This window comes from Micromys minutus (genome assembly GCF_963924665.1).
Source record: "Micromys minutus genome assembly, chromosome: 10".
NCBI lineage: Eukaryota > Metazoa > Chordata > Mammalia > Rodentia > Muridae > Micromys > Micromys minutus.
This window is the reverse complement of record NC_137979.1, coordinates 11,029,764-11,057,614: the sequence shown is the minus strand read 5'-3', so window position 1 is coordinate 11,057,614 and position 27,851 is coordinate 11,029,764. Positions and strand designations below refer to the sequence as shown.

General features: G+C 46.0%; 2 protein-coding genes across 2 annotated transcripts; one reads left to right on the top strand and one right to left on the bottom strand.

The window, feature by feature from the left end:
* Positions 1-3,144: 3,144 nt before the first annotated feature.
* On the bottom strand, positions 3,145-12,385 carry TRIM58 (tripartite motif containing 58; the record flags this gene model as incomplete). Its single annotated transcript, XM_080923972.1, has 6 exons — positions 3,145-3,734; positions 6,762-6,862; positions 6,959-6,981; positions 7,787-8,017; positions 9,424-9,519; positions 11,969-12,385. The coding sequence occupies 6 exons, from the start codon at positions 12,383-12,385 to the stop codon at positions 3,145-3,147; spliced, it is 1,458 nt and encodes a 485-aa protein (XP_080780098.1).
* Positions 12,386-26,460: 14,075 nt separating this feature from the next.
* OR11L1 (olfactory receptor family 11 subfamily L member 1) lies at positions 26,461-27,432 on the top strand (the record flags this gene model as incomplete). Its single annotated transcript, XM_080924053.1, has 1 exon — positions 26,461-27,432. One exon carries the CDS (start codon positions 26,461-26,463, stop codon positions 27,430-27,432), a length of 972 nt encoding a protein of 323 aa, XP_080780179.1.
* Positions 27,433-27,851: the final 419 nt, after the last annotated feature.

Sequence of the window (27,851 nt, the reverse complement as noted above, 5' to 3'; positions counted from 1 at the left end):
GTTAAGTCAAGTTCAACTTTAGACCAGTTTCTCAAAGGTGGAGTCTGAACTCAAAAGAAACTAAAAGATGGAGTCTGAAACCAAAAGGCTCTCAGAAGTAAGAGAAACTTAATGAGAAAATGTCAATACTGCAGACTTGAAAAAGTCCAGTCTATAGTAAAAAGAACACAAAATAGGATAGAGATGATGGGGAGGGGAGCAGATGTCAGACCTCCGAGCAGGAGTGGTAATGCCATACCACTCAGACCATAGACACGTACACCATGATGGTATCAATTTCTGTTCTCACCTTCTCTCGTGTGTGGGGGGGGGAGTATGATGTAGAAAGTCACCCTCAATTACTCTTCCACTTAATCTAGACAGACTCTCTAAATCAAACCCAGAGTTGACTGATACAGACAGTCTTGCTAGCAAGTTTACTCTGGGGATTCTGTCTAGAGATACAAAAGGTCCCATGCCCACTTGAAATTTACAAGAGTCCTAGTCCAAACTCTGGACTAGCAACTGAAACAGCAACTAAGCACAAAACAATCCTCCCCACCCCAGGTATCAATTTCTTTACAGAAATATCTTAATCTAAGTCCCTAGGCAACTCACCACATTACAAGTCAATAAATACCCAACACATGGCCTACATATCCCAAGAAAATGCACAATTTAATAGCTTCATTTGTAACATTGCAAGGACCCCAAACTCCAGTGCACTTAGTGAAACCATGTGTGATAATGCAGCACTATCCCGTCTCTGGAAACCTCTGTCTCCAACGTTGGCTTCCAGTGAAAAATTTCCTGTGTCTAAAATAGACATGACACATTTAGCATTTGGCATTAAACTTTATTGGGTGGTGGCTGTCTATTTATAAATAGTATCTATATATTGCATTTTGCAAGGCATTTCTGGTGACATCATTTTATTCTCTTTCCAGGTCCTTAATCATTTACTCATTCAACAAATGACCATTCAGCCATAACCACGGCCAGCCAGTGTCTGAGATCCTGGAATGTGCTTAGGAATATCCTGTTAATAAATATCCTGTTCCTCTTCATGATGCTAACACCACACCATGAAAAAACATATAAGTTAGTAATTAAATAACAGTTCAGCATGGTGTTCTGGGAGCTGATACATACTGAAGTATACCAGGTGGGGTAAGTCAGCCTCCATAAGCCTGGTGAAGGAGACTTAGAAAGGTGTGCTCTGGAGGTATGGAGAGATGTGTCCAGTGAGAAGTGTTTATCAGAGAGAAGGAAACAGATGATGAAGCAGGGGGGTGGGGAAAAGAACTGCAAGCAGAAATCACAGCTGGGGGCAGCCCTGTGATGGGAAGAACTTGGTTTGATATAGCACTACCCTGCAGGCTAGGTAGCTGAGGAAAATAGAAATCGGGGGTTAGGGGAGAAGACAGAATTAGAGGAGAGATCAGACTGGGGTCTTTGAGGACACAAGCGCTCAGTATCAATGGTGATGTTTTCACTGGACTCTAATAAGCCTAGTGAAGCTCAGTACAATGGTTCTACTGTCTGGTGCCTGGGTGGTTGTGTTGAAGGTGGGGCAGAGGTAGTGGGCAGTAGAATCAGGAACATAGCAAAGGAGTAGCTTGGGCTGAGAAACAGAAGGGAAGGCATTGTCATGCACTGGATATATAGACTTTCCTCTTCTGTTTTTCATTAGAAGGAGATTTAGTGTAGTAGAGTCAGGGGCTAGCTTTTAGGCAGGCGGTCAAATGACTGTAGAGTTCATGTAAAGAGATGTTATTTGGGAGAAAGGTTAGGGAAGATGGGGAAATGGGTATCGATTTCAAAGACTTTGCCAGCAACCAGCTAGAATTCCAGAGGAATGGTGAGAACATGTTATGCGTTGGGAAAAGCAAGGAGAAAGATTAAAACAAGAGACATGGGATTTGAAATCTTAGCATACAGAGGATGAAGTCTTTAATGACTCATGTTGGGTCAGTGCCTGGCATCTTGCTAGGAAACACAGTGATGTAGCAAGACCTGGGGGTGCCCTGGAGATGAGATGAGGGTCTCCATGACAGAAAGTATGGTCCTTGGACTCCAGTGTGTCTGCTGTTTCCCTCCCCCTAAGAAGTGGCTTCCCTGTCCCTGTGAGTGGTTGGAGATTCCATGAGAGATGTCACCTCAGGCCAGTCATTGGTTCTTTGGGGAGGAAGCTCTAGGGTAGATTAAAGATTCTTTGCTTCACCAAGATCTTGGAGTTTAAAAAGCAATGACTTCAAAGACTAAAGAGGAGATCTGAGAATCAGTGATACCCGATTTAGAGTAACGGATTTCAAAACCATTGAGACTTGGTGCAGAATAGACAGGTTTGGGGCTGGAGAGATGGCTCAGTGATTAAAACTTTCTGTTCTGTTCCCAGCACATGTTGGTCAGCTCACAGATAACTGCAGCTACAGGGGAACTGACACTCTCTTCTGACCTCTGCTGGAATTGCAATGTAATAGCACACACATAGATGTGTGCACTTATACACATGAAGAAAATGAAATCTTTAAATAAACAACAGCAGAAAAGAGGATAGGAAGTCACTGAACATATTGCTAGGAAATACAAGCATACATTCAGAATGGTTCCAAACCTGAGAGAGAGAGAGACAGAGAGAGAGACAGAGAGAGACAGACACAGACACAGACACAGAATGATATAAAGCAAGTAAATATTCACGATTATGAACCTCAGGACAGTAAGGTTATTTTGAAGCAACCTTATTCCTAAGCCAAACTTTGTAGCACACTGAATTAACCTTGGCTACAAAGAGAGCCTGTATCTCAAAAGCAAAACTAACAGAAACGAGTAGAGTTGAGACTCCCAAATCTCCCTGTATGGAGGGGTGTGGATGCAAGGAGAATGTCATTTAATTGTAGCTTTTCATTGCGAAGATGCACCAAGAGAAATAGAAACCTCTGGCAACACTGTTTGATGAGCCTGTTGCTATTCCTGAGTCGTTCACTTTCTCAGTCTGTGAACCATCCTGGATCCACTCAGTCCCAGTGGGAGAATTTCCACTGTGCAGGCCTGCAGAGCTGGCACCGATGTGGTTTACCAAAGCAGGCACAGCCTCTCCCTCAACCCCCGCGCCTTCAGCTCATCCAGGACCCGCCTGGAGCACAGCACTTCTGGATGGGTTTAGTATTCCTCGCTTCTGGAGGCAGCAGCAAGATCAAGGAGACCCCTGGGAGTCCAATTTTCCGGCCCCGCTTCTGTCATGGGCGGCAGGATAAGAGGAGTTGTGTCACAGACGAAGAAGTAGGGCCTGAGAACACCGGAGAAGAGATGATTGAATGTGTAGATGTAAGAGCCGTTTGTGACATTGTAGAAGGAGATTTCACCAGCTTCGTAGTCCAAATAAATCCCGATGCGACGAGGTCTCTCATCTTGGAGCACAGGCACTGAGGGTGAGGACAGGACCATGTACTCGCTCCCCCTCAGCAGCCACATGGCCCAGACGCCGTTCTCTGGTGATGGCGTGGTCTCCCCTTTCCTCAGCACCGAGTCTTGGCAGACCCCTAGCCCCCACTCTGCTCTTTCCCCCACGATGACTTCCCAATAATGCCTCCCGGAGGAGAAGCCCTGCAGACCCAGGATACAGGGCCAGGTGTCAAAGCGCTCAGGGTTGCTGGGGACATCCCTCCAGACCTCTGCATCCTGAACACTGCGCAGGTCCGCCGTTAAGAGCAAGCTTGGGTGGGCTGTGGACGGATCCAGCTTCACGTCCACTGTGGAAAGAATTTTGCAGAGCAAAAAAAAATAAGTAGAAATGCATAGTAAAACTTTTCCTCTCCCCCTGCTTTCTTCCCTCCTTTCCTTTCCTTTCTTTTCTTTCCTTTTTTCCACTGCTGTGCTGAAGATGTGCCCTAGTGCCTGTGTAGTGTCCCTGAGCTTCAGTTCCAGCCTTTGAAACCTTAGGCACTATTAGGAATCCTCATGGTTTCTTATTTCTTATGTCCAGAAAAGCTGAGCCTGGCAAATGCCTTGATTTTGGTCTCATAGAACTTTGTTATAAACAATGGACTTCCATAGCCCCCCAAATGTCATAGTCACACCCATTCTCTTGTGTGTGAGCATAAATACATACATACATGCATACATACATACACACACGTACATACATACATACATACATACATACACACACGTACATACATACATACATACATACATACATACATACATACATACATACATACATATAAAAATGTCAGAATGTGTCCTCCAGACAGCTAACCCCTCAGAGGTTCCTGGAAGGTGTAGACAGGATGGGGGAGATGTACTGAGTTGGGGCGGGGAAGGAGCTTTGCTCCCCACTCACCTCTTCTATCTGCCTTGCCCTCTGTGAGCCTTCACAATAAAGGACAAGCGGTATTCTCCTGAGTTCTCTAAGCTGGTCTAGCAAATTAATTGTATTAATTGACCCTGAGGAGGGGAGTCATAAGAAACTCTATTGACGGCTGTTCAACCAGAAGTAGAGACCAGGGCAGTCAACTGCACTGCTTTTTGCTAGCTATTTAAAGATGAGTTAATGCCAATACTCCTCAAACAGTTCTATAAAATGAAAAGGCCAGGATGCTACCAAATGTATTCTATGGAACCAGTATCACCCTGATGCCAAAGGGAGAGAAAGGCACAACAGAAAGTGACAAATTTCAGAAAGAGCAATGCTGAATGTGTCACAGTACCTGATCTCAAACTCTACCACAGAGCCATAGTGACACCTTCGGTGTGGTGTTAATACAAAACCAGACATATGGAACCATGGAATACAAGAAAGGTCCCAGCTGCAACTCACACAGCTACAACCAAATGAGCCTCAGCCCTGGGGGACGGACTCTCTTCAGCAAACGGTGCTGAGGAAACTGAATACCCACATGCAGGAGATGCAGCTACATCTTTACCTTTCACCTGACACACAGACCAACTCAATATAAATCAGACCTGAAGGTATAAAGCTGGCAGTGGGGAATATCTATCCTTCATGCCGATTTGATATATGAAAGCAGAAAGTGGGGATATCTGTCTGAATGAGGGACAAAGCCAACAAGAGGTAAGGGGGTCACAGCAGGTGATGGGGTTGCGAATGAGCAATGTGCTCACTGATAAGCGGATATTAGCTCAAAAGCTCAGAATACACAAAATACAACTCACAGGACACATGAAGCTCAAGAAGAAGGAACAGCAAAGTGTGGTGTTTCTTTGAAGGGGGGACAAAATGCCCACGGGAGGAAATATGAGACGAAATGTTGAGCAGAGACTAATAGGCCATCCAGAGACTGCCCCAACTGAGAAGCCATCCCATATACAGTCACCAAATCCAGACAATATTGCGGATACCAAGAAGTGCATGCTGACAGGAGTCTGATAGAGTTGTCTCCTTAGAGACTCTGACAGAGCCTGACAAATACAGAGGTGGATGCTCGTAGCCAATCATCGGACTGAGAACAGGGTCCCCAATGGAGAAGTTAGAGAAAGGAATAAAGGAGCTGAAGGGGTTTGAAACCCCACAGGAAGAACAATATCAACCAACCTGATACTCCAGAGCTTCCAGAAATAAACCACCAACCAAAGAGACAGACTTGTCGAGTATCAACAGGAGTATCACAGAACTCTTGATTCTGTGAAGGCTTCATGTCCCAGTGTAGGGGAATGCCAGGGCAGGGAGGCAGGAGGGAGAGGGGTGGGTGGGTGAGCACTCTCATAGAGGCAGGGAAGAGGGAATGGGAAATGGAGTGTCTGGATGGGGAAACTGGGAAAGGAGATGACATTTGAAATGTAAATTTAAAATATCCAAAAGAAAAGGGGGAAATGTCATAAAGAACCCATTTCTGGGCATGGAAAGGTGGCTCTGAAGTTTGGTTCCCAACACCCACATAGTGGCTAACAATTATCTGCAAATCCAGTTTCAGAAGAGGACTCTTCTGGCCCTAGAATGGCCTGCATATACATAATGAGGCAAAACACACTCATGTATAAAATAAAAATAAAGAAATTCGTTATTTTGCATGTTTACCAAAAATAATCTTTTTAATGGAGCTCACCCGCCCCAGGCAACACAGCCCACAGCCTGCTTACTACTGGCATGAGGAAGGGTGTCAGTCCTATAGGGTGGTTTGTCAGACCGATTCCATCTCTCTGCTGATCTTGTCAGAAAGTGAACCGAGTTAGATGCCCAGCTGGAGAGCCCACTGGGGCATCAATCAGCTGTTTCAGGAAAGACTCTAACACATTTTGGTGACCAAAGGCGCTGGAGTTATTGAGAGATCATGGGAAGAAGAAAAAATAAATTAAAAAGATGGTTTCTGTTTTATTTGCCCTTTTCCTTAATGATGCATCAAGGCCGCAACCAAGCTCTGGGTCCCACAATCTACTCATGATAGCATGCTCTCGGGTAAGCCTTTGCTGCCTTCTGCCTCTAGGATTTAGGGCTCTGTCTGACCACTGTCTGACGTCACAGTCAGCTGCACTCACAGCCTGGCCCAGGCATCAAGGTTTCTTCTACAAAAGAAGCCCTGCTGCGGGTAAGAATAGAACAGAAGCCTTGGAGCCAGAGAGGAAGAGGCGAATCTTACAGCATGTGCACACCGTGGTCTTAGAATGTCTTTCAAACACACTGTGAGACTACAGGCAACGTGGAGAGGAACTGAGAGCTTATCCTTCTCCAGTTCTGGCCCAAACTAACTTCCTATGACCTATTCTTGTCTCCCATTCTCTTTGTAAAGTGGACCCCCGCAGAGGACCTGGCTACCTACCTTGGAACTTCCTCAGCATCTCCCTCATCCCAGGGATGTGGCACACAGTCTTCAGCTCCATAGGGACAGCCTCTGGTTCCAGCCTGGTGATAGCTTCACTTCTGGAAATACGCAGAGCCCACAAGTGTCAGTGTGATATCCGGAGTCCTCCCTCCTCAGTACCAAAAACCCCACACAGATTTAGAAGTGAAACTTACCGCGTCAAGACTCCTCTGGCTCCCTGGAAATTAAAGACATGGTGGGATGAGTCGGATCTCTGACTTCTTTCTGAAGTCAGGCCAGACACATAGAAAAGACGTCATTAGAAATATTTGAAAGTTGCTGACATCTAAGTTGAAACTTCAGGGGCCAAGGAACGTTACTGTAAATACTATTTGCACAACCAGTCAGCTAGTCAGAGCAGAATCGTGCTGCATGAAGTTTTTCTCCACTCCTTCCAAACTCATCACCGCAGCTAGTTCCTGAATTGATAATTCTGCCAACCAGCTGTTTTGATAGAGTTATAGCTTCTACCTAGTGAAGATAGAATTGGGGAGGGGCATCGAATATTGAAGGATTTATTTAAGGCAACCACACACACACACACACACACACACACACACACACACACACACACACACACACACACACGTTACCCTTAATGCCTTTGTAAGAGAATACTAAATGTCTTTGAACCATTACAACAAAGCTGATGGTTTGTTCTACACCTATAAGAAAGGAAGCCATTAATATCCGGCAACGTTTTCTCTTTTAAAAGATATGCACATGTATATGAGTCACCTGTAATCTAAAGACAGTCAACAGGTAACTTCTTGCAAACATTTTTTTTTGTTTGCTGTGTGTCCTGTAAGTTTTTGTAATAGCGTGAGCTATCTGGCTCTCTAGCATCCTCTCTGGTTCACATGCCTTGCACCAGTTTCTTTAACTAGGAGTGAACATGCCTATGTGCTGGCATCCAAGTGACAAGATCCCACCTCTATCCCTTGGCTTCACACCTGCCTCTACCTCTGGAAGTTGTCCCTCACCTCCAGCAGCCCTAGGGCTGGCATCTGGCTCATCTCCTCCAGCTCTTCAGCCAGTTCCTTCAGGACCTTGTTCTGTTGGGCCAGCCTGTTCCTACTGTCACGAAGTCTCTGCAGGGTTGCTCGCTCCTCCTCTTCCAGCCGCCTCAGCTGCAGCTGCTCCTCCTGGGCCAGAAAACCCCGGTGTTTCTCAAACTCCAGCCTGAAACGCTGTCTCTGCATCTCTACTTTCTCCTGTGGAGACACAGCAGGCAGGGTCATGAAGATGATATGAGGTGCATCTGGGGCCTCTTGCCCTCACGTGTGGAGAAGTAGAGCTGAGGAGACAGGCCCAGAGTCCTCTCTGCTCTTCCACCCATGGACTGTGTTCTAACAGCCTGTAGAAGCTGGAGACCATTTATATGAGGGGAGCCTAGCAAGGCAGCAGTTTGAGAAAGGATGCTGGACCCAGGATCCCAATTTGACATAGCTTTGAAGCTTTGCTAGATACAAGATTTGGTATCAGTATGCAAAATCGGAGAGAAGTGTAGCAAGGGGAGGTCCGTGACCATCTGTCTGTCTGTGAACAGTGTCCAGCATTGGGTTGCTGCGCACTTCTAGTTACTATTCTACTAGGAGTAACCACTCTGTCTACTAGAGACAGCAACAGAAAGATTAAAGAGACCTGGATTTGTAATGGAAAAGCTTGAGATTGAGAACAGATTTCTTTTTAATGTGTGTGTGTGTGTGTGTGTGTGTGTGTGTGTGTGTGTGTGTTCAGGTGTGTTCACCTGTGAGCGCATATGTAGAGGACAGTCAGAGATTTACTTTAGGTGTATGTAATGACAGGGGTTCTCCTCGAACCCGGTACTTGAACTATCTGTCTATAAAGGACTTTCAATGAAAAGGAGAAGGGAAGAATCAGAAAAATATAGAAAAGATTATTTGTAGAAGGATGAAAATAATATATCTTGAGTATTATACAACACCTTGCATGTATAATATGCCCATGATTTCTAAGGGGGCACAGTCTGATACCTTTGAGAGTCTGATCAGGTAGCTCTGTCTCAGATGTGGGTAGAATCTTGAACGGGTGTGTCCGGCCCTCAGCCCATGGGCAGCTGCTAGTGTGCTAAGGCAGCTGTGAGTGCCGCCCAACACATTTGTGGATGACAGTGTCATGTCTCAAGGTCAAAGGTTGGACACCCTCCTGCCCCAGTGTTCGGCACGTTCCTGGCTCTGCCCAGTAGGTGGCGGCAGCGTGCTACCAGTTGCAACTCCTCATGCAAATGAGGTGCATAAGAAAGAAAGTGGGCGGGTGAGGCCCAGAAGAGGAATGCATGGGTGGGTGACTGCAGTGCTGGTTGTCCCTTGTACAGGATGGTGTCTGTCCTCTGCACTCCTATGCCTGCTGTGTGGCGTTGATGTTTTCATTCATCTTACAGATCTGCTTATGAGGTGATTGGATTCCAGTAGTGAGTCTGACCGTAAGATTCAGATAGCAAAACTTTACTCAGGTCGTATGAAAAGGATTTAAAGGACACAGGTTGGCCCAGGAAGGCACTGTGATGCTTTTCTGGAACATGCGTGGGAGAGAGTTGAACGTGATGGAGGAACGTTTCTCATTATTGGCCTGCAAGCTCCCTGAAGTTCCGTCTCACCTTCCAGACGATGGTCTTCTTTCCCACGTTGGCCTCCTGGGTCAGAGCCTCCTCCATCTCCTTCTTCACAAGCTCCAAAGACGCTCGGAGCATCCTCTGTTTGGGGAGACAAGACCATTGTGGATGTGCTCTCTCGGGTCTTAAGAGTTTGCTTAGATGTAAAGTACAGAGATCAGCCAGGGGGTGGAAACAGACCTCTGGACTCATGAGATTCAGCGGATACCTACCTCATCTGGTGCCCAACACCAAGATGTGCCTAAAAATGTGTCATTATGTCACTCTTTCCAATAAAAATCAGATGTTAAAACGTGAGGTAAAAGGACAAAGCAGCAACAGAGCACAAATAAGGGGCTGTAGCATATTTAGTGGTCAGAAGTACAATTATAATAACACATAGTTGTGTTTTATAAAATATAATGCCATTTTTGGAAAAAAAGCTTAATAAAAACTATGCAGAGGAAATGCTGTGGCCTATTGACAGACTGGAGGGTTATTTATCACTTAATATAAAACATTTATGTGTGTGTATGTATGTATGTATGTATGTGTGTGTATATGTGTATGTATGTGTATGTGTGTGTTTGTGTGTATGTGTGTATGTATGTGTGTATTATGTATGTATGTGTATATGTGTGTATGTATATATATGTGTGTGTATGTGTACATGTATGTGTGTATATATGTGCGTGTATGTGTATGTATGTGTGTATGTTTGTATGTATGTATATATATGTGTGTGTGTGTATGTATGTGTATATATGTGTACGTATGTATATGTGTGTATGTGTGTATGTTTGTGTGTATGTATGTGTATGTGTGTATATATGTACGTATGTGTATGTGTGTATATGTGTATGTATGTGTATGTGTATGTATGTGTATATATGTGTGTATGTATGTGTATTTGTGTATGTGTGTATGTATGTGTATGTGTGTATATGTGTGTATGTATGCTTATGTGTGTGTAAGTATGTGTGTATGTATGTGTGTATGTGTATGTATGTATGTATATGTGTGTGTATGTGTGTATGTGTATATGTGTAAGTGTGTGTATGTATGTATGTGTGTATATGTGTGTATGCATATGTGTGTGCTTGTGTGTATGTATGTATATGCATATGTGTGTATATGTGTGTACGTATGTGTATGTGTGTGTATGTGTGTGAATGTGTGTATGTGTGTATGTGAATGAATGTGTTTGTGTGTGTGTGTGTGACCACAATAGTGCCAGATACACTTATGGAGGATAGATACAATTTGCAGGAGCCAGTTATCCTCCCATCATGTGGGTTTAGGGATCAATCTCAGACTGTCAGGCTGGCAGCAAGTGCTCTACCCAAGGGGTGGAGAGGATGAAAATCTGTCTTTGCAGCACCAGGGCCCTGCAGGGCGCTCGTGTAAATACTTGATCGCAAAGAACACAAGCACAATATGCTTTCAGAAAAAAAGCATGTGAGCCCCACCATAAAAGCTACTCAAAAACCCACATACGCGTGCTCCTCACTTGAAAGGTGGGCGCTATAGGGCCGTGTAGAACGTGCCTGTAAATGGCCTTGGAACTCACGGCCGTGCCTGGCAAGACTGGGTGGGATTTGCTCTGCTGTTTAAACCTTGAGCTCCACCAGCCCAAAGAAACCCTGAGCCACACCAAGGGAGTCACAAACAGCCCAGCAGACGCAGGGACAAGGGTGACAGGGCAGATTCTGCTGGGTCTGTTTGGTTAGGATAAGAGCCTTGCAAGTTACCACAGGGCATACAGCTGATTGGCTGAGAGGTCTAGACGATGTTTATTTGGCATTTAATTGAGAAAGGAAAAAAAATCTCCTACAGAATATATGCAGAAAACAGCATCAGAAATGTATCCCTACCCAAGCGCTGTGTGACTTACGCAGGTGGGATCATAATTTTTAAATCTGACTAGAAAATAACTTGTGCCTAAATTTTGAGGAAAGCAAGCAGTAAAATCAAGAGAGGGATCTCCAAGGAGTTGAGGAAAAAAAGCACCCTAATTTTTCATTTTAGAGAAAAATCAACCCAGCAAACATCTGAAGAAAGCTAGTGCCCCCTGCAACGCGGTGGTCGAGCTTGTCCGGGAAGGAAAACCACGCTGGTGTTCCTCGTGTTTGTTCTTCAGGACGTTGGAAATGTGTCCGGCAACTTCGGAGGAAGACTTGAGCGAGCAACCTTCTGCGGTTGCTGAGATAACACACGGGGGCAGGAGGCAGCAGGAAACCCCTCCTGAGAGTCTGTGGCAGTGCTGGGAGAGCCGCATGCACTTCGCCCATTATGATAGGAGGCTGGACTTAGCATATGCCCACCTCCTGGTCCCCAGGGGCGAAAGCCACCCCAGCTTCGCTGAGTGTGAGCTAGTAAAACTGGGGAGGAGAAGACCAGGGCAAGAAGGGGAGCTTGGGAGTTATTTAGTTACTACTTATGCAGTAGCACGGTTTGGCTCTGCCTGAAACATGTCCCTTCACACTCCAAGACCATCTGTCCCAGTGCCTTCCCAGTTTCCACCTGGGGACCGGAGCTGAGGTTTGCTCACCTGGTAGCGGCCCGCCGCCTCCTGCAGCGGCTCCGTGCGGTGGCTCCGGTGCTCCGGGCTGGTATCGCAGATCCAGCACAGCATCGCCTGGTCCTCTTCACAGAAGCGGCTCAGGTCCTCACCATGCCTCGAACACCGACGCATCCCCGCGTGTCCCGTGCCCAGCCCCAGCTGCCGCACGCTGTCCACCAGGCTGGCCAGCTGCCGGTTGGGTCTGAAGCTAGCAGGCCTGAAGGGTCCCCTGCACTGGGGACAGGCGTAGACGCCCTGAGCGCTGTCAGACTTCTCGCAGAACTCCGAGATGCACCGCAGACAGAAGCTGTGGCCGCAGTCCACGCTGATGGGCTCCTGAAGGAAATCCAGGCACACGGAGCACCGTGCCTCCTCCTGCAGCCGCTCCCCGGGTGCCGCGGCCATGGCCCTAGTCCGCGACAGCAGCTCCTATTGCCCTTGCGGTCTGTACAGAAGGGAGGAAACCCAAAAGAAGGGGAGCAGGCCCCGAGGGTGTTATCGCCTGGGCTGGCTGGGATCCAAGCAGCCAAAAAGAGCCACTCCTGGTGACAGCAACAAGTCCAAAGACTGTCACCTCTTCAGAAACCCAGCAGTTGTGGATTGTCCTGCCGCCTTTTGAATTTTGATGCTAATTCCACTTTCCTAAGAAGAGCTGCCTAGTCAGTGCTCTGGTGATTCCATCAGGACCTTCTTCCCATTTTAATTTGTATAAAATAAGGCCAGAGCTGCGATTGGGCAGGGGAAGGGAAGGTGAAGAGAGAGGATTCTGAGGGAGGAGGAGAAGGAGGTGAAGTTACAAGGGATCTCATAGCTGAGGAATAGGGTAGTGTAGTGGTTGATCTGCCCATCTAGTTGCTCAACTTGTGTTCATAATGACTGAGTTGTGTTTTCATTGAACAAGCTTATTTGCATTGAAGAGGATACAACAACACCCAGCAGCTCCTCTTCCAGTTTTTTGTTGTTGTTGTTGTTGTTGTTGTTTTTGTTTTTGTTTTTTTTCTGTTCCTTCCTTCCCTGGCTTTATTTTGAGTCTAACTGAATAAGGCATTTACGCCACCCTAACTCACATTTGGAGCCAATTAGCTTGTGACGTCTTGTAGCATGGATGGAACCCAGGGCTTCCCTCACGGGAGTCAAGCAAGTTCTACCCCTGAGGAACATTCCCAGTCTCTCCTTACCTCTTATGTTGAGATAGGAGATCTACCAAATTTGCCTAGGTTGGCCTTGAATTCACCTGCAGTCTAGGTTGTCTTTGAACTCATAGCCTGATTAGTCTGAACTCCCTATTCCAGGCTCAGCCTCCCAAATAGCTGGAAAGATAGGACTATACTATCAAGGCCAACAAAGTTGGCCCCCTGCAAATATATATAATTTAAAGTCCACAAGATGGTTTAGTAGGCAAAGATGCTTGCCATTAAACCTGACCTGAATTTGAGTCTCCAGACTCACATGGTTGAAAGAAGATAACTGACTGGCAAAAGTTGTCCTCTGGACTCCATGTTGGTGTGGCAAAACACACACACACACACACATACACACACACACACACACACACACACACACACACACAAATAAACTCAAATTTAAGATTAACGGAAGTTTACAAAATTTTCTGAAGCATGTAGACTTATAAGACCCAAATTGAGTCTTAACTATTTGAGGCTCCCATGAATGAGACAAGAGGTTTATTAGTTTAGTACACTGGGGTGACTTACATTCAGAGGAGAGGTAACCCCGAGCTCTCTGTCAGTACAGTTTTTATACACTTAGTAACGGGTGGGCTACAGCGATGGTGACCAGGCATGCAAGCATTGGTGGGTTTAGTTGACTTTTAAGTCGATTGGCTGCTGCCAACATGGGTTGCATCTCAGGACTTTGCCCTACATTCCAGGACTGCTCAGATAAGACACTTCTCCCCACGAAGTGCTGTTTGATGCCTGCCTGGGTCATATATCAAGGCTCTTTCCCTATGTTCCAGGGGCTGCCTGGATAAGGTTGAAGCACTCCTTCCTGGAGGGTGCTGGACCCCAAAAGCCCTTAGTGGGAGAGGGGATCTGTAAGAACCTCAGTGGGGGGGGAAAGCTGTAAGGAGGGTGTGAGACTGTAAAAGGCCTTAGGGACCCTCAGACTTGGAGTTAGCGCTTGAGTCTACCTGCACATATTACACATGAAGTTGGTTTGGGTGGTTCAGCCTGCTGATAGGGTAAAATCAGAAATAAATCTGCCCCATAGGAGTCCCTCGTGCCACATCAGCCAGTGTGGTGCACTTGCCTTCTTCCACCCACCATGAACTTCTCCTGCTGTCATCACTATTAAAAAAAAAAGAAAAACAAAAACTTGTAAAAAAAAAAAAAAAATACTCATTTCTCAACTTCTCTTTCTCAATCTTTCTTTCTCCAAACCTGAGATTTTCAACTTTCAGAAGAAAACTACCACTTGAAGGACAGATGTGAGGGATGATGGGTGTGGTGGTGGCAAGCGGGCAGTCCGGCACAGATGAGAACAGTTTACAAGGTGCCCTCCTGCCTGAAGATGCCAGAGAAGTCACGGATCCCCTGGAGCTACAGGCTGCATGTCCCCAGAGTGTCCTGGGCAGAGGGGTTGGCTACATCCAGATGACTAAGAAGCTTCCAGGAAGGCTGACCATGACAAACAATAGTACATAAGCTTGCAAGAAGTGGCCAGGCTGGTGACTCAGGACCTGGCAAGCTTCCCCAGTGTTTTCAGAGCTTTACTGTGAGGCAAATCTTGGCTTGGAGCTTTTACGGTGGGCAGGGTCAAAGTGTTCTTGAGGCCATCTGTCTCGGGGTTAAGTGGATAATTGAAACAGAGTCTTCAGGACGAAATGCAGAGAGCATTAAAGATGTGACATCAGAGAAGAAAGCAGGACAAAAGGCTTAGAGGGAGCAAAGTAAACCCTGGCTGCAGACGGAGAACAGATCTTGCTGAGTGGCTTGGGGCAGACCGTGTCAACGCCCCTTGCTGCGTTTCATCTCGCATACAAGAATGATGGTCCTAAAGTATTCAGAGCATTAAATAGGTAGTACACACTTAGTAGAAGTTTGCCACATAACAACTGTATGCTGTTGGAGAATGACGACAGAAAGTGGAACACAAACTCGGAAGGATGAATCAGAATCTAGCTGTGTTAGTACTGAGGGGCTTCCCCCCCCAATCTCGTTCACCACTTTACAGAATGATAGGAGCAGATGGTCACTCAACAAATATGAGCGGAATAAAGACGGAAGTGGACACACAGAATCAACACAGGTTATCCCAGACATCCTGCCCAGAGAGCCCAAGGGTACCACCTGTACTTCCACGGGACACACAAACATTCTTGCTCTGTGTCTCCATCACTTGGACAGATACTTTAGCACGTATCTGACCAATCTGGAGACAGAAAAGGGTATCACACAGATGTCCCTGCCCTTGGGGCTTACCTGAAGCCAAACTTCTTTACCTAGGAGGCAAATGAGAAGTGAGAGACAGGATGCTTTCGGGGCAGGGCGCATCGGGATGGGCCAGCTCACTGCTAATTTTTCAGTTGCTGGACTTAAACTGTTTTCCCTCGCAGACTTGTAGGCTAGGATGAGAGCTGTAGCGTGACTCTTTTAAAAACAAAAATCTAAATTCCATTTGTGTGTGAGAGCGCATGCACGCACTCGTGGACCATGGCACACATAGCATATGGAGGTCAGAGGACATCTTGTGAGCGTGTTCATTCTTTCCAGCATGCATGTTCAGGAGGATCAAACTCAGGTGGTCAGGCTTGGCAGAAAGTACCTTTACCCACTGAGCCATCTGACCGGCCCCACTATTCTTGAAATTGCGTGAGATTCTCTTACAGGACACGCATCCAAGTATGTGGTGAGCAGAAATGAGAGGAACTGCAATCCAAGCGTGGCGTGTGGGCATCATCCCTGGCATTCTAGCTTTCTAGGGAGAGGAGGGTCTAATTGAGATTTATACCTTCTCAGGATCTTGTTTCTCTGGCGGTGTGCTTGCTCCCACGCAGCCCAGCTGTGCCTGGATACCCATCCTGCCCCACCCCTACCCCACCTCCCCATTCCCCGCGCCACAAGCTTGCTCCTGGGCAGGCTGCTTGGGTGTAAGTCTTTTTCTAAACCCCTCTCTTTTTACCCCTTTTTTCCACCTCTGTACTGTCTTCTCTGACCTTGCATTAGTTCATTGACGCCTGTACCCCAGATATCTTTGCTGCTTTGGGGCCTTCCACTGCTTCATCACGGGGTTCTTTCCAATGAGTTACCGATGCGTCTTAGCGCCACCTTTGGCCACTAGGGGGAGCCACAGCCCGGTGCTCAACAGCCTGGTACTCAGTCCAGTTCTCTAGTTTTGAGTGTGCTCCTGAACAGCTTGTATACTACCTCTGTCTCTCCCTGTTCTCTCTCCCTTTCCCTCCTTACCTCTCTCCCTCCCTTCTGCCTTCCTCTCCCTCTCCTCCCCAAACCCCCATCTCTCACCACCAAACTCAGCAAGTCCCTTCCCTCCTGTTTTATTTTTAGGACCCCGGTTTTCATCTAAGCAACTGAACCCCATTATTTTTAAATTATTTTTAAAAATTATGATAGATGTGCCTTACAACATTTAAAACTTCAGATGTAGTAGACATTTCAATCTTTAGAATTTAAAAGGAGTACCGTTTAAAATTTAAGTGTACGTACGGTTCAGCGTCATTGAAGGTGTTGAGAATGTATTGGTTTTCTCTAAAGCTCTTTCCCTCTTAACCGGTGGAAGCTCTGCGCTCACTAGACAGTAAACATCTCTCTCACCCCATTCTTCCTGTGCTATGGTGACTCTATCGTATGTTGCATAATGGGACTCAGACGATAGCTGTCATTTTATGGCAGAATTTTTATTAACCCAGGCCCCCAGCACTTATTCACAAAGTGGCCTGCTGGAGGCCGTCCTCCGCCAGCCAGTACAAACGCTGAGCCTTTTATAAAGCTCTATAAACCTTTCTGCTTTATGGAAGCCAGGAAAAGAAAATCCTTCCACGGGACACAGGCCGTTCCCTCCAGTAAGAGTGAACGTGAAATTGGGAGAAAGCTTGGGGGAGGTTTGAAGATGGTCTAGCCGATCTCCTCCAATGAATATGGTGATAGAGAACCCCAGACCAAGGAGCTGTACCCCGAAGCTCCCCAGCTCTGTGTGGAGGCGGATCCCCACCACTCCTCCTCACCCACCCAATTCACCTCTCTGATTTGGGGAGGGTGTCTGGCCTCCTGGCTCTGGACTCCATAGCTGGGCCAGAAACCTGGTACCTTATGGTAACTCTCACTTCTGCTGGTGAGCAAGTTTGAGACCAGTGTTGCGGCGCTTGCAAATCCCATAATTTTCCTCAGAGTTCTTGGCTTTGAGGCTGAGATAGACCTGGGTTTACACCCCATGCTCCTCCGATCCCCTTCAGGGTCTGGTGAGTTACACAAGCCTGCCTGCCTCCATCCTCTGGCCTAAACAGTCTCTTAGGAGGCTCTTTCATAAAACTGTGAATGGAGATGTGGATTCTGAGTAAAAACAGCTGAGGTGCCTACTTGACACATTAAAGAAAACCTGGCCTCCAGGTTTTCCCAGCATCCCTCAGTCCCTACTTGTTACAAGGTAGGGTTGGCATAGCCTGCCCTCTACCTAAACTCCAGAGCTCCAGGATAGACTCGGCTGCCCTTCCCTACACTATAGTCAGCAGTTTTCTGTGCCATTGTCCTCCTAGCTGCTGTGTCTTGGTTCCCTCTCTCCTCTCCTCATTCCCCTCCCCATTTCCCCACGTGGCCTAGCTCAGCCTGGTCATATTTATTCTGGACTCTCCCAGATGCCACTGCCTCTGATTAGGTCTCTCTTTTGTCTGCAGTAAACTTTCATTTCTACCGTACCTAGGAGGAGCCATGTCCTTTCCTTTTTTTAATTTAATTTTATGTTTTATTCCAATTCTAAACTCTACGGGCGGGCGGCTGCCCCTCCCGATCTGGTTCCACAATCAGGTAACCCACTAGGGAGAAGAAAAGGAGGTGCAGACCTTTGGGAACAATTGTCTGCAGGGTCTAATTGTTCTGAAGTTCTCTTGCCTCTATTGTGAATTCAACATGGGGTGCTCAAAAGTGAGACTTTCTAATTAGGCTCCGTGTGCCTCGTGAAAACAGTGACTAATCACCTGCCGATTTCATGATGTCACTGTCTTGAAAGGATAACTGTTGACCCCCCACACTGGGCATTTTTCTTCGATGGCTCTTTGTTCTAATTTAATCGGTGGTCTGTTTCATTTGCTTGATTTCAGAGGATGGGTCTAAATCAATCGCAGAACTAGCATCTAAATCAATAGCAGAATCTTCCCTTGGGTTACTAAGAAACACTAATAAAATTCCTGTGTTATCTATCGATTTCCCGGAAAGATGCTGCCAGGTGGTGCTAACACCAGCTTGTCCACACTACAGATACACAACCACAATGGGGACCCTCACCGCATTCCTTACAGGCAAAGCAAGGAGGTGGTGCTTAAAGGCAACTCTCCCAACAACCACGATTTCTGACTCTAGGTTTCCCGGGACGAGTCAGGGTAAGAACAGTGTTGGTTGGTATGGGTTCTGAGGCAGGTGGTGTTTTTAGGAAAGAACCTGACTTTTTAGAAAAATTTTTCTTCTCTGCCCTCACCATGGCAAAGCTGTACTGATATTTGGTCAACAGTGTGCGTCCAGTTAGTATAAATAAATGAACGAATGAATAAATAAATAAATAAAATACACTTTGTCTATGAGATCGTAAAATTACACTCTAGAAAATGCGCGGCACATCTCTTGCCTGTCAAATCGTTATTCTTTGAATGGTGCCTAAGCACAGCGATCTTCCGAACCACCCAAAGCCTGAACTTTAGTTCATTCTTCTCTTTAAACCTAAATGTATGAACCTAAAGTCTTCAGCTGCTAATGACATTGATGAATGTATGGACAGCTCTGTGTGGTGACATACAACTCTAATCCCAACAATGGAGAGTCAGAAGCAAACAGATCTCTGTGAGTTTGAGGGCTAACCTGGTCTACATAGAAAGTCCTAAGCCACTCTGGAATACATATTTAGAGTGTCAAAAAAATGTATTATAAATGTGCAGTAAATTAGCAAATTAATTGCTCTTGAAACCCATTTAATTCAATTCCTCTTTCTTTTTGTGGGGTATTGGGAGGGTGAAAGGCAGGGTTTCTCTGTGTGATAGTCTTGGTTGTCCTGTCCTGGAAAACTCTGCCTGCTTCTGCCTCCCTAAAGACATATGTCACCTCCTCTGCCACCCTGTCTGCCACTGATGCCACCACCAGCAGGCTTCAACACCTTTCTAAATGACCTGCTTATCTCTCTTTTTCTGCATCAGATGAAACACCTCTTCTTCCTTTTATTTTCTTGTAGTTCTAGAGCCTCAGACCACTCTCTCATTACCATAAACTAACGATCTAGAAGCTTCCAGAGACCTAAGAAGTAAAATACAGCAGCAGGAGAGGCGCTGTGCCCCACCCCCACCCCCAGCTTAGTGCACAACAGCCTGTGAGTCACAATGATGACTTCACTCTCCGTGTTTTATGACTAGATCAAACATGACTCTCCCACCTTCTGCGTTTAGAGAGGAGAGGAAAGGTTATATTTACAAATATGGCCTCCGGGTTCTGGACAGGACTGTGGCACTGTAGGGAGTCTGCATGTCTTTGCGTGGGTTAGCTTTTCAGTATTGTCTAAAATGTCAGAGATTATTAACTTGGTAAGGAAGTATTTATTTTGGCTCATGGTTTCAAAGGCTATGTCTGTTAGTGCTGTTGCTTTGGACCTGTGATGGTAAAACAGATTAGAGAAACCCTGGGGCAGTAGAAGAGTAGGTATTCATTGTTAGATCAAGGTTTGATGCTGAGTTACTAATGTCACAAGAACTGTGGCAACCACTCTTCCTAATGTACATCTTTCTTTCACATGAGCTTAAGATGTGGGGAGCAGGTGGGGAGCGGGGTGACTTACAGCTTATGGTGTTTGTTTTGTTTTGTTTTTAAATTGTAAATTAAACTCTCTCTCTCTCTCTCTCTCTCTCTCTCTCTCTCTCTCTCTCTCTGTGTGTGTGTGTGTGTGTGTGTGTGTGTGTGTGTGTGTGTGTGTGTGCACATACATGAACTGTGGTAGCCCAGTGGACACCTTATGGGAGTTAATTCTCTCCTTCAATACCGTGGACCACAGGGACTGCATTCAGGTTAAGTCCATGCTGAGCCACTTCACCAGACTTCATGGCTCCCCACCCCCACTCAAAAACATCTGCTTCCTTCTAAGAGGTGATATGTGGCGACCCAATCTCTCCTTCTTGTCCCATGAAAGAAAAGCCCCGTGTTGACCTGGTCATCAGTGCCTTGACATCCTCTCTCCCTGTCACGCCTCTGCCTGGGAGGCTTGATGTCTGAGAACTCTAACTACACATCGCCATGTTCTAGGTCCCTTTGTCCAGCTCAGGGCTGGACTGTGACTTTGTCAACCCCAGGCCTCCTGACTCTGCTTCTCCAGCTGCTGTCCACCCAAACAGAAGCTCTTGGTTTCTTTCTGCAGCTGACAACATAAAGAAGCACATGGCCGGCTTTGCAGGCTTTTTCACGTCCCTCTCTGCCAGGATACAGATCTTAGGCCTGGATGGCATCAGACACGAGAAGCTCCCCCCACAATGTGAACAACTACGTGGGCCATAACTGTATCTGGACTAGTTGTGATCACACCCATAATGCCGAGGTCTGACAGAATTAAGAAATTCCCTTAGCCTGAGCCATTCTACATAGATCTCAGCCTAGGTTTTTGTTTCCCACAGTAAAGGCCTTTTCCCAGAAATTAGATGATCTCACTTTGGTCAGGTAGCTGGCGTAGTAGAACGGTCACCCAGGCAACGGATCCTACTTGGCAAAACATTCCCTCTTGCACCTGGATTGTCCCCTGTCCGATTGATCAAGACCAGCTCAGTCAAACAACAGGTTCTCCAGGGCCGGAACAAGAATTGAAAAAAAAAAAAAAAGAGAGAGAGAGAGACAGTTAGTCAAAATTGTAACCATCCAGTCTTGAGGCTGAATCAAAGCCTTGTTTATTCAGTCCTCTTTTAAACCACTTGAATTACTTGCAGAAAAATAACCTCAGTTCTGAGTCAGAAAAACAAGCAAGTTAACAATCAAAGGTCCTGTAAAAGTCTTTCTGGAGGCCAGGTGTGAAGATCAGGGACAAAAGGGGATCAAAGAGACTGAGGGCTGTGCCTACACCCACTGAACCTGCCAAGTCCTGAGCTAAGGGTACCAACCTGAGCTTCAAATGCAAATATACTTCCCTGGGCTTCAATCCTAAGTGTTCTGCCCTGAACTTCGGATGCAAATGTACTTAATTCGGGCCTTTCCTGGACTCAGCACTATAGCCAGGTTCCTGCCTTGGCCAACTTCAGATTGTCCTGGTAAAGTAAGATTTCCCACCACCAACTGTCCAAAGGTGCCAAAAATGCTGTCAACAGTCCCCTCCTCAAGTAATTTTTTACAAAGGGTATTGTGAGAAAGCCTTTAACCAGAAAGTTCCCTTAGTTCCATGCCTTACTTTCCCATGCTTAATTTCCTTCTTCTACCTGTATAAAACTAGCATGTGAAAAAATAAAAATTTGTCAGCTTGATCAGACCACTTGACTTTTTGGCCTTCTTCAAACTTCTTGTTCCCCCCATTTTCTCCTAGGTGATCCGGGTTCCCGTTGACTGTCCTGTGGGTCAGGGAAACTGTGTCAAATGCATTCTTGCTGGTTGAATGAATGAGTGGCTATAAATCTTCAGAAGTAGCTGGGGATGGTGGCATGTGCCTATCATCTCATCTCTAGGGAGGTAGGGGCAGGAGGAAAGGAATTCATGGTCAGCCTGAGAACTTCTCCCAATAAAAACTCTTAATGCTTTCTTTTAAATTAAAATGTATACATTTATTTTAATCAGAAATTACAGTTCTTCATCTAGTCGGTTTTTATTTCAAGTCCTGCTATACTACAGATGGGTTTAAGATTGTCCCTTTTCCAATTTCTCTTCCTAAAGGTCAATGAGTATCACTTCCCAGGCCAAGTGCTTCCTACCTTAGCCTACTGAGCATGCACAGACCTTACAATTTCTGGCACACATCTGTTTAGCTGATGGGGTAATCCATCTGTAGTTGTATAAATATTTAACCTCATTTGCAATTATAGTGGAACAGTGAGATACCACTCAACAGAATGCAGAACTTACACAGCCCTCAGAAAGTTCATCACACTCATATGACCCCTGGGCTTACATGAAACACCTTTTCAGTGGTCTTAGAGGCCTTAGGTCAAAATTAGCGAGATCTATGCTAATTTAAAAAATTGAAAAAGTTCATTTCAAAGAGAATGTAACAATGGCATCTCTCCCTCGAGCTTTGTCATTGAGGGCTCCCGGGCAGAGCTGGATCTTAGCAGCACATTCTTATTGTTTACCCTCTTGATTGGGAAATTATGCAAGATTGTCTTGGGAACAAGGGTCTCAGAAGCGCCATGTCTCCAGGAAACCCAGAGTTATTGAAAGAAGTCTGGTTCCCTCAGCATCCAACAGCAGGAGGAGATGGCAGATCCCAAATCTCACCATAGAAACCCAGCACTCATCCTGGCAAGAAGAAGCTTGGCCCTCAGGCCTCTGGGCTCTGCTCAGAGGGGCAATTATGAGAGAGCAACATGGGCATGGAGGTGAATTGCCTTCTGGAGATAACATGGTATGTGTCCGTTCAGTGCATATACTTACTATTATTTGAGGGGGTGGTTGAATGTTAGATTTTAAAGTGACACTGACTCCAGTATGTTGTTCCTCATAACCGTGGCAGTTCCAGCCCAGACACATGCTCTGTTTATAGTAAAGAACAGATCATTGTGCCTCAACTGACCAGACAATTAAACCATAATGACTGAAAAGTAACCCTAACAGAGGACGTGGGAAGTCAAGAGGTCACTTATTTTACTATATGTAGGGCTGCAATGACCAGTAACAACCTTGACTGTGTTGACTTTATATAAAGGGGACCTACTACATAATTAAGCTGGGGTTACACTGTGTGCCCTGGGGCTTCAGAGCACAGTGTTTTGGAAGGCAAAAGAGTTTCTCCAGCTCAGTGTAAATCAAGTCCACTTGGAAGCAGTCATCTTTTAAGGGACCTGTATTTTAATAGGCGGTGAGCAGATCATGTCTGAAGCATGCTGTGCACTGCTGTGTGTGTTGTGTATGGGCTTTACTGAATGAGAACCCAAGCTGACCTTCTGGCAGCCTCAGTGTATCTCAGTGCAATGTCAATATGGTTCTATTACCCTGCTGACCATCCCTCCTTAACCCTAAATTATTCTTTTAAAATGTGTTTATTGCTCATTTTAATGAGCCCGGTAGTGACACACTTAGTGGAAAGCAAGAGGAAGCTATGGTAAGAAAGAATCATTCTTTTAAAGATGACATATTTGATTTACCAAGAGAACTGGCTAAATATAGCCATGACTCAGCGGTTCTTCAGTCCCATCCCCCTGCTTGAGAATACTGCCATCCGTGCGGATTGGAGGTCTGGGTTATTACATGTGCAACACCAGGGAGAACACTTCAGATGTGAAGATTTAAAAATAGTTATAAATATATATATATATATATATATATATATATATATATATACAAACACACACATATATATATACACACACATATCACACACACACACACACACACACACACACACACACACACACACACACACATATATATATATATATATATATGCAGGGCCATGTGAATGTAGTGTTTCCAATGAGTGACCCAATCATGTAAAAAGAAAACAGAACCAACTAAACATAAACTACATCAGAGACAAAGGACCGATGTGGCCAATTAGCAGAAGAGCCATAAGAAGGCAGGGGGAGGTGAGGTATTCTTCAGTGAGGTAGAGGACGATGGGCAGGCACTAAGGAAGACCCGTGTGCTGCCAAAGGTAATGAGGAGAGTCAGTTTATGCGGATGCTCAGATGCTGATGCTGATAAGACTAGTGTGTGTTCCAAACACAGCAACTGTCAACACAAACCCCATGGTTAGCCTCATGCATGAACCTGAAAGTCAAGAGCCAAGACAGGATTTAGAATCAAGAAGAAGTCTTCTATCCTTACAACCACATATAAGTAAATAGTTAAAGGTTGTAAGCAGCAGAAAGATGATCAGATTGGGAGGCACTCAGCAGAAGCAGATGCAGATGTAGAGGCTGGTCTGGAACATGTGATTATGAATACTTAGTGACCGGTGGGTCAGAAAAAGGGAGAGGTCAGCTGCCTGTAAGATGGTAATGATAGAAAGAGGAGGAGGAGGAGGAGGAGGAGGAGGAGAAGACTTGGAATATTTGGGACGGTCCCAAATATTGGGATGCCCTGAGAGTGGAGTGATTCGGTGCTCACAAATATCAGGGCAGGGCTTCCACTGGGGACAGATGAGACAAGGGCCTCTTAGAATCGGAGAACAGAACAGAACAAAATATCCCTGGGGAGACTGCAGAGGTGAGCAGGTGAACTGGGGAGAAACAAGGGGCAGGCACTCTGCAGAACACACACACACACACTGGGTCTCTCCTCTTTCTCTCTCTCTCTCTCTCTCTCTCTCTCTCTCTGTGTGTGTGTGTGTGTGTGTGTGTGTGTGTGTGTGTGTGTGTGTAGAGGTGCCTGCAGAGACCAAAAAGGGCACTGGATACCGTAGAGCTGGAGGTATAGGCTGTTTGACTTGGTACTGGGAACTAAACTCCAGTCTTCTGAATGAGCGTCATAGCCCTCCTCCTTTGTGGATTTTAATGTGGCAACTCTTTTTGTTGGTTCTCACCACTTTAACACTTTTGCTGGATCCCACTCCGTTGGAGTCACAGAGCTCAGGTATTGCAGGTGGGTGTGGATTTTTGCTGTATTTGAAAATGAATTTAAATAAGAGTACAAGGGGTCTGTCATGTTGGATGTTGGTACAGAAGGGTCAGAGTGGGGAGTGTGTTACCTAATAGGTAAGAAGGGCCTTTGTGGGAGTGAGAAATAAATTAATTGGTCACTGAGCTACATATATACACACAGACTTATATACAGTCACATGTGCTTACACATACACACTCATACATACCCTCTACACATGTTCACACATATGCACACTTACACACACACATACACGTACATGTGTTCACACATACACACATACATATATACACTCATATATGCTCACATATACACACTCACACATATACATATACTCACACATATATATACATATGCATACAATCGTACATGCTTACCACATGCTCACACATATACATACACATATATGCTCACAAATATACACATGCATACGTACTCATATTCACACACACACACAGTCAGAGCCACAGAGGCACACACACACACACACACAGAGTAGACTGTCAGTAACATGTTATTTAAGAAAAAAATGAACGGACTTTCCCAGGCCCTCAGAGAGTGTATTCTCTCCTCCTTTTCTTCCACACGCTTTTAATCAAGTTTTGTTGTGTTTGTCAGTTTCTGAGATTTTTTTCCCCAATGTTATTGATGTCAAACATAAATGTGTGCATTTAAGGTAGAAAATTTGATTCTTGATATGTTGCTGTGAAGCAGAGCTCCCACTCTGCCTACCTTACCCATCACCCCAGGCATTGCAGTCTCCTCCTTCTGCCTCTCCTTCTATCCTTCTGTCTGTGTGCAACTACGTATTTGTCTTCTTATTCCTTTGGATCTGACACTTTAGTATTTCACAAACTCCAAAGGAACAGAACTTGATAGATCCCTTTCCCGGGTTTAATATCTACGTTTAGCTTGTTACTTTAAATGCGCCTGTAAAAGTTGGGTGTGGTGGCGGGCACCTGTGATCTCAGCGCATGATTGGTTGAGGCAGGCAGACCTCGAATTTCAGGCCAACCTGGATACCTAGTGAGACTCTGTGCCCCCAAATTAAAAACAGCAACAAGAAATAAACAAAACGTGCTTGTGCAAAAGAGAGCTGGAATTGACACATCTGTACCTCTGAAAACCTGCATGTGATTTGATTGTCCATTTGACACAAGCCTGTGGGCATGTCGGGGAGAGAGTTCGTAGATTAGGTCAGTTGTGCGGAGAAGACTCTGACGGAGTCGGGTTAATGGAAAAGAGAGAAATGAGCAGTGAGCCCCCTCCCCCATCCCATACCCTGCAGACAGAGGTACCTCCAGCTCCTACTGCCACACCCACGCCACCACAATAAACTACCTGCCAACCCTGAGCACCAACAAACCCTTCCTCCTAGAAGTTGCATTTTGTCAGACAAGTACCCAACACTATACAATATTTTCAAACTACTGGAGGACTGACCCTCGGAATCCAAACGTCAAACGTTGCAAATGTCTTATGCCTTGGACACACTGTTTTTCAAAATATGTTCTGCCTTCACAGAGAATGGGGCCCCAAAACCTATCCAAGGTCACCGAGTTTCAGCTCTTAGGATTCCAGAACCTTCTTGAGTGGCAGTCCCTCCTCTTCGCCATCTTCCTTTGCTTCTATCTTCTCACCATCACAGGCAACATGGTGGTCATTGCAGTGGTGAGTGAGGATCCGCGCCTGCGCGCTCCCATGTACACTTTTCTCCAACATCTGTCCTTCCTGGAGATCTGGTACACGTCCACTACGGTGCCCCTGCTACTGTCCAACCTGGCCACCTGGGGCCACATGCTGTCCTTCCCTGCCTGCATGGCCCAGCTGTACTTCTTTGTGTTTTTCGGTGCTACTGAGTGTTTCCTCCTTGCCGCAATGGCTTATGACCGGTACCTGGCCATCTGCCACCCGCTCCACTACTCTCTTCTCATGAGCCCTGACAACTGTGTTGCTCTGGTAACAGTCTCCTGGGTGACAGGGGTGGGTACAGGCTTCCTGCCTTCCCTCCTGATCTCGAAGTTGGACTTCTGTGGGCCCAACCGCATCAACCATTTCTTCTGTGACCTCCCTCCATTAATCCAGCTGTCCTGCTCCAGCGTCTATGTGACAGAAATGGCCATCTTTGTCCTGTCCATTGCTGTGCTCTGCGTCTGCTTCCTCCTAACCCTCGTGTCCTACGTTTTCATAGTGTCCTCCATTCTGAGAATCCCTTCCACTTCCGGCAGGATGAAGACTTTCTCTACATGTGGCTCCCACCTGGCCGTGGTCACCATCTACTACGGAACCATGATCTCCATGTATGTGCGCCCAGATGCACATCTGTCACCGGAGCTCAACAAGGTCATCTCTGTCTTCTACACCGTGATCACTCCACTGCTGAACCCGGTCATCTACAGCCTGAGGAACAAAGACTTCAAAGAGGCCGTTAGAAAACTCGCAAGAACCAAGTGCGGCGTCTACAGCACCAGAGTGAAAGGAAGTGTCGCCACTAAATAGGGACCCTGTGCACACAGCGCTTCAAGCGCTAGAATTTGTTTCTCCCCCATGGAGTTTGGGCACGGACTTTTCTCTAAAGCTCTGTTAAACTGGCCCTTTAGACGCCAAGTCTGGTGTAATTCAGTAGCTGGACAGAGAATGAATGGGAAAAGAACTTTCAAATGCCCTCGCGGTGAGAAGGAATAAGTTAAGCTTCTCTGGTGCCAAGCATTTCTTCTTTTATAACCTAGAATTTTAAGGTGTTTTAACTAGTGACTTTCTAGAAAGGAAACAAACAAACAAAGACAGGGAGGGAAATAGAAAGATCCAGAGATCTTTATGTCTTGGAATTCAAGGCTTTGCTTACTGTCCTTTGTTTACTTACTTGTTTCCTCCCTCCCTTCCTTCCTTCCTTCCTTCCTCCTGCCCCCTCCTCTCCC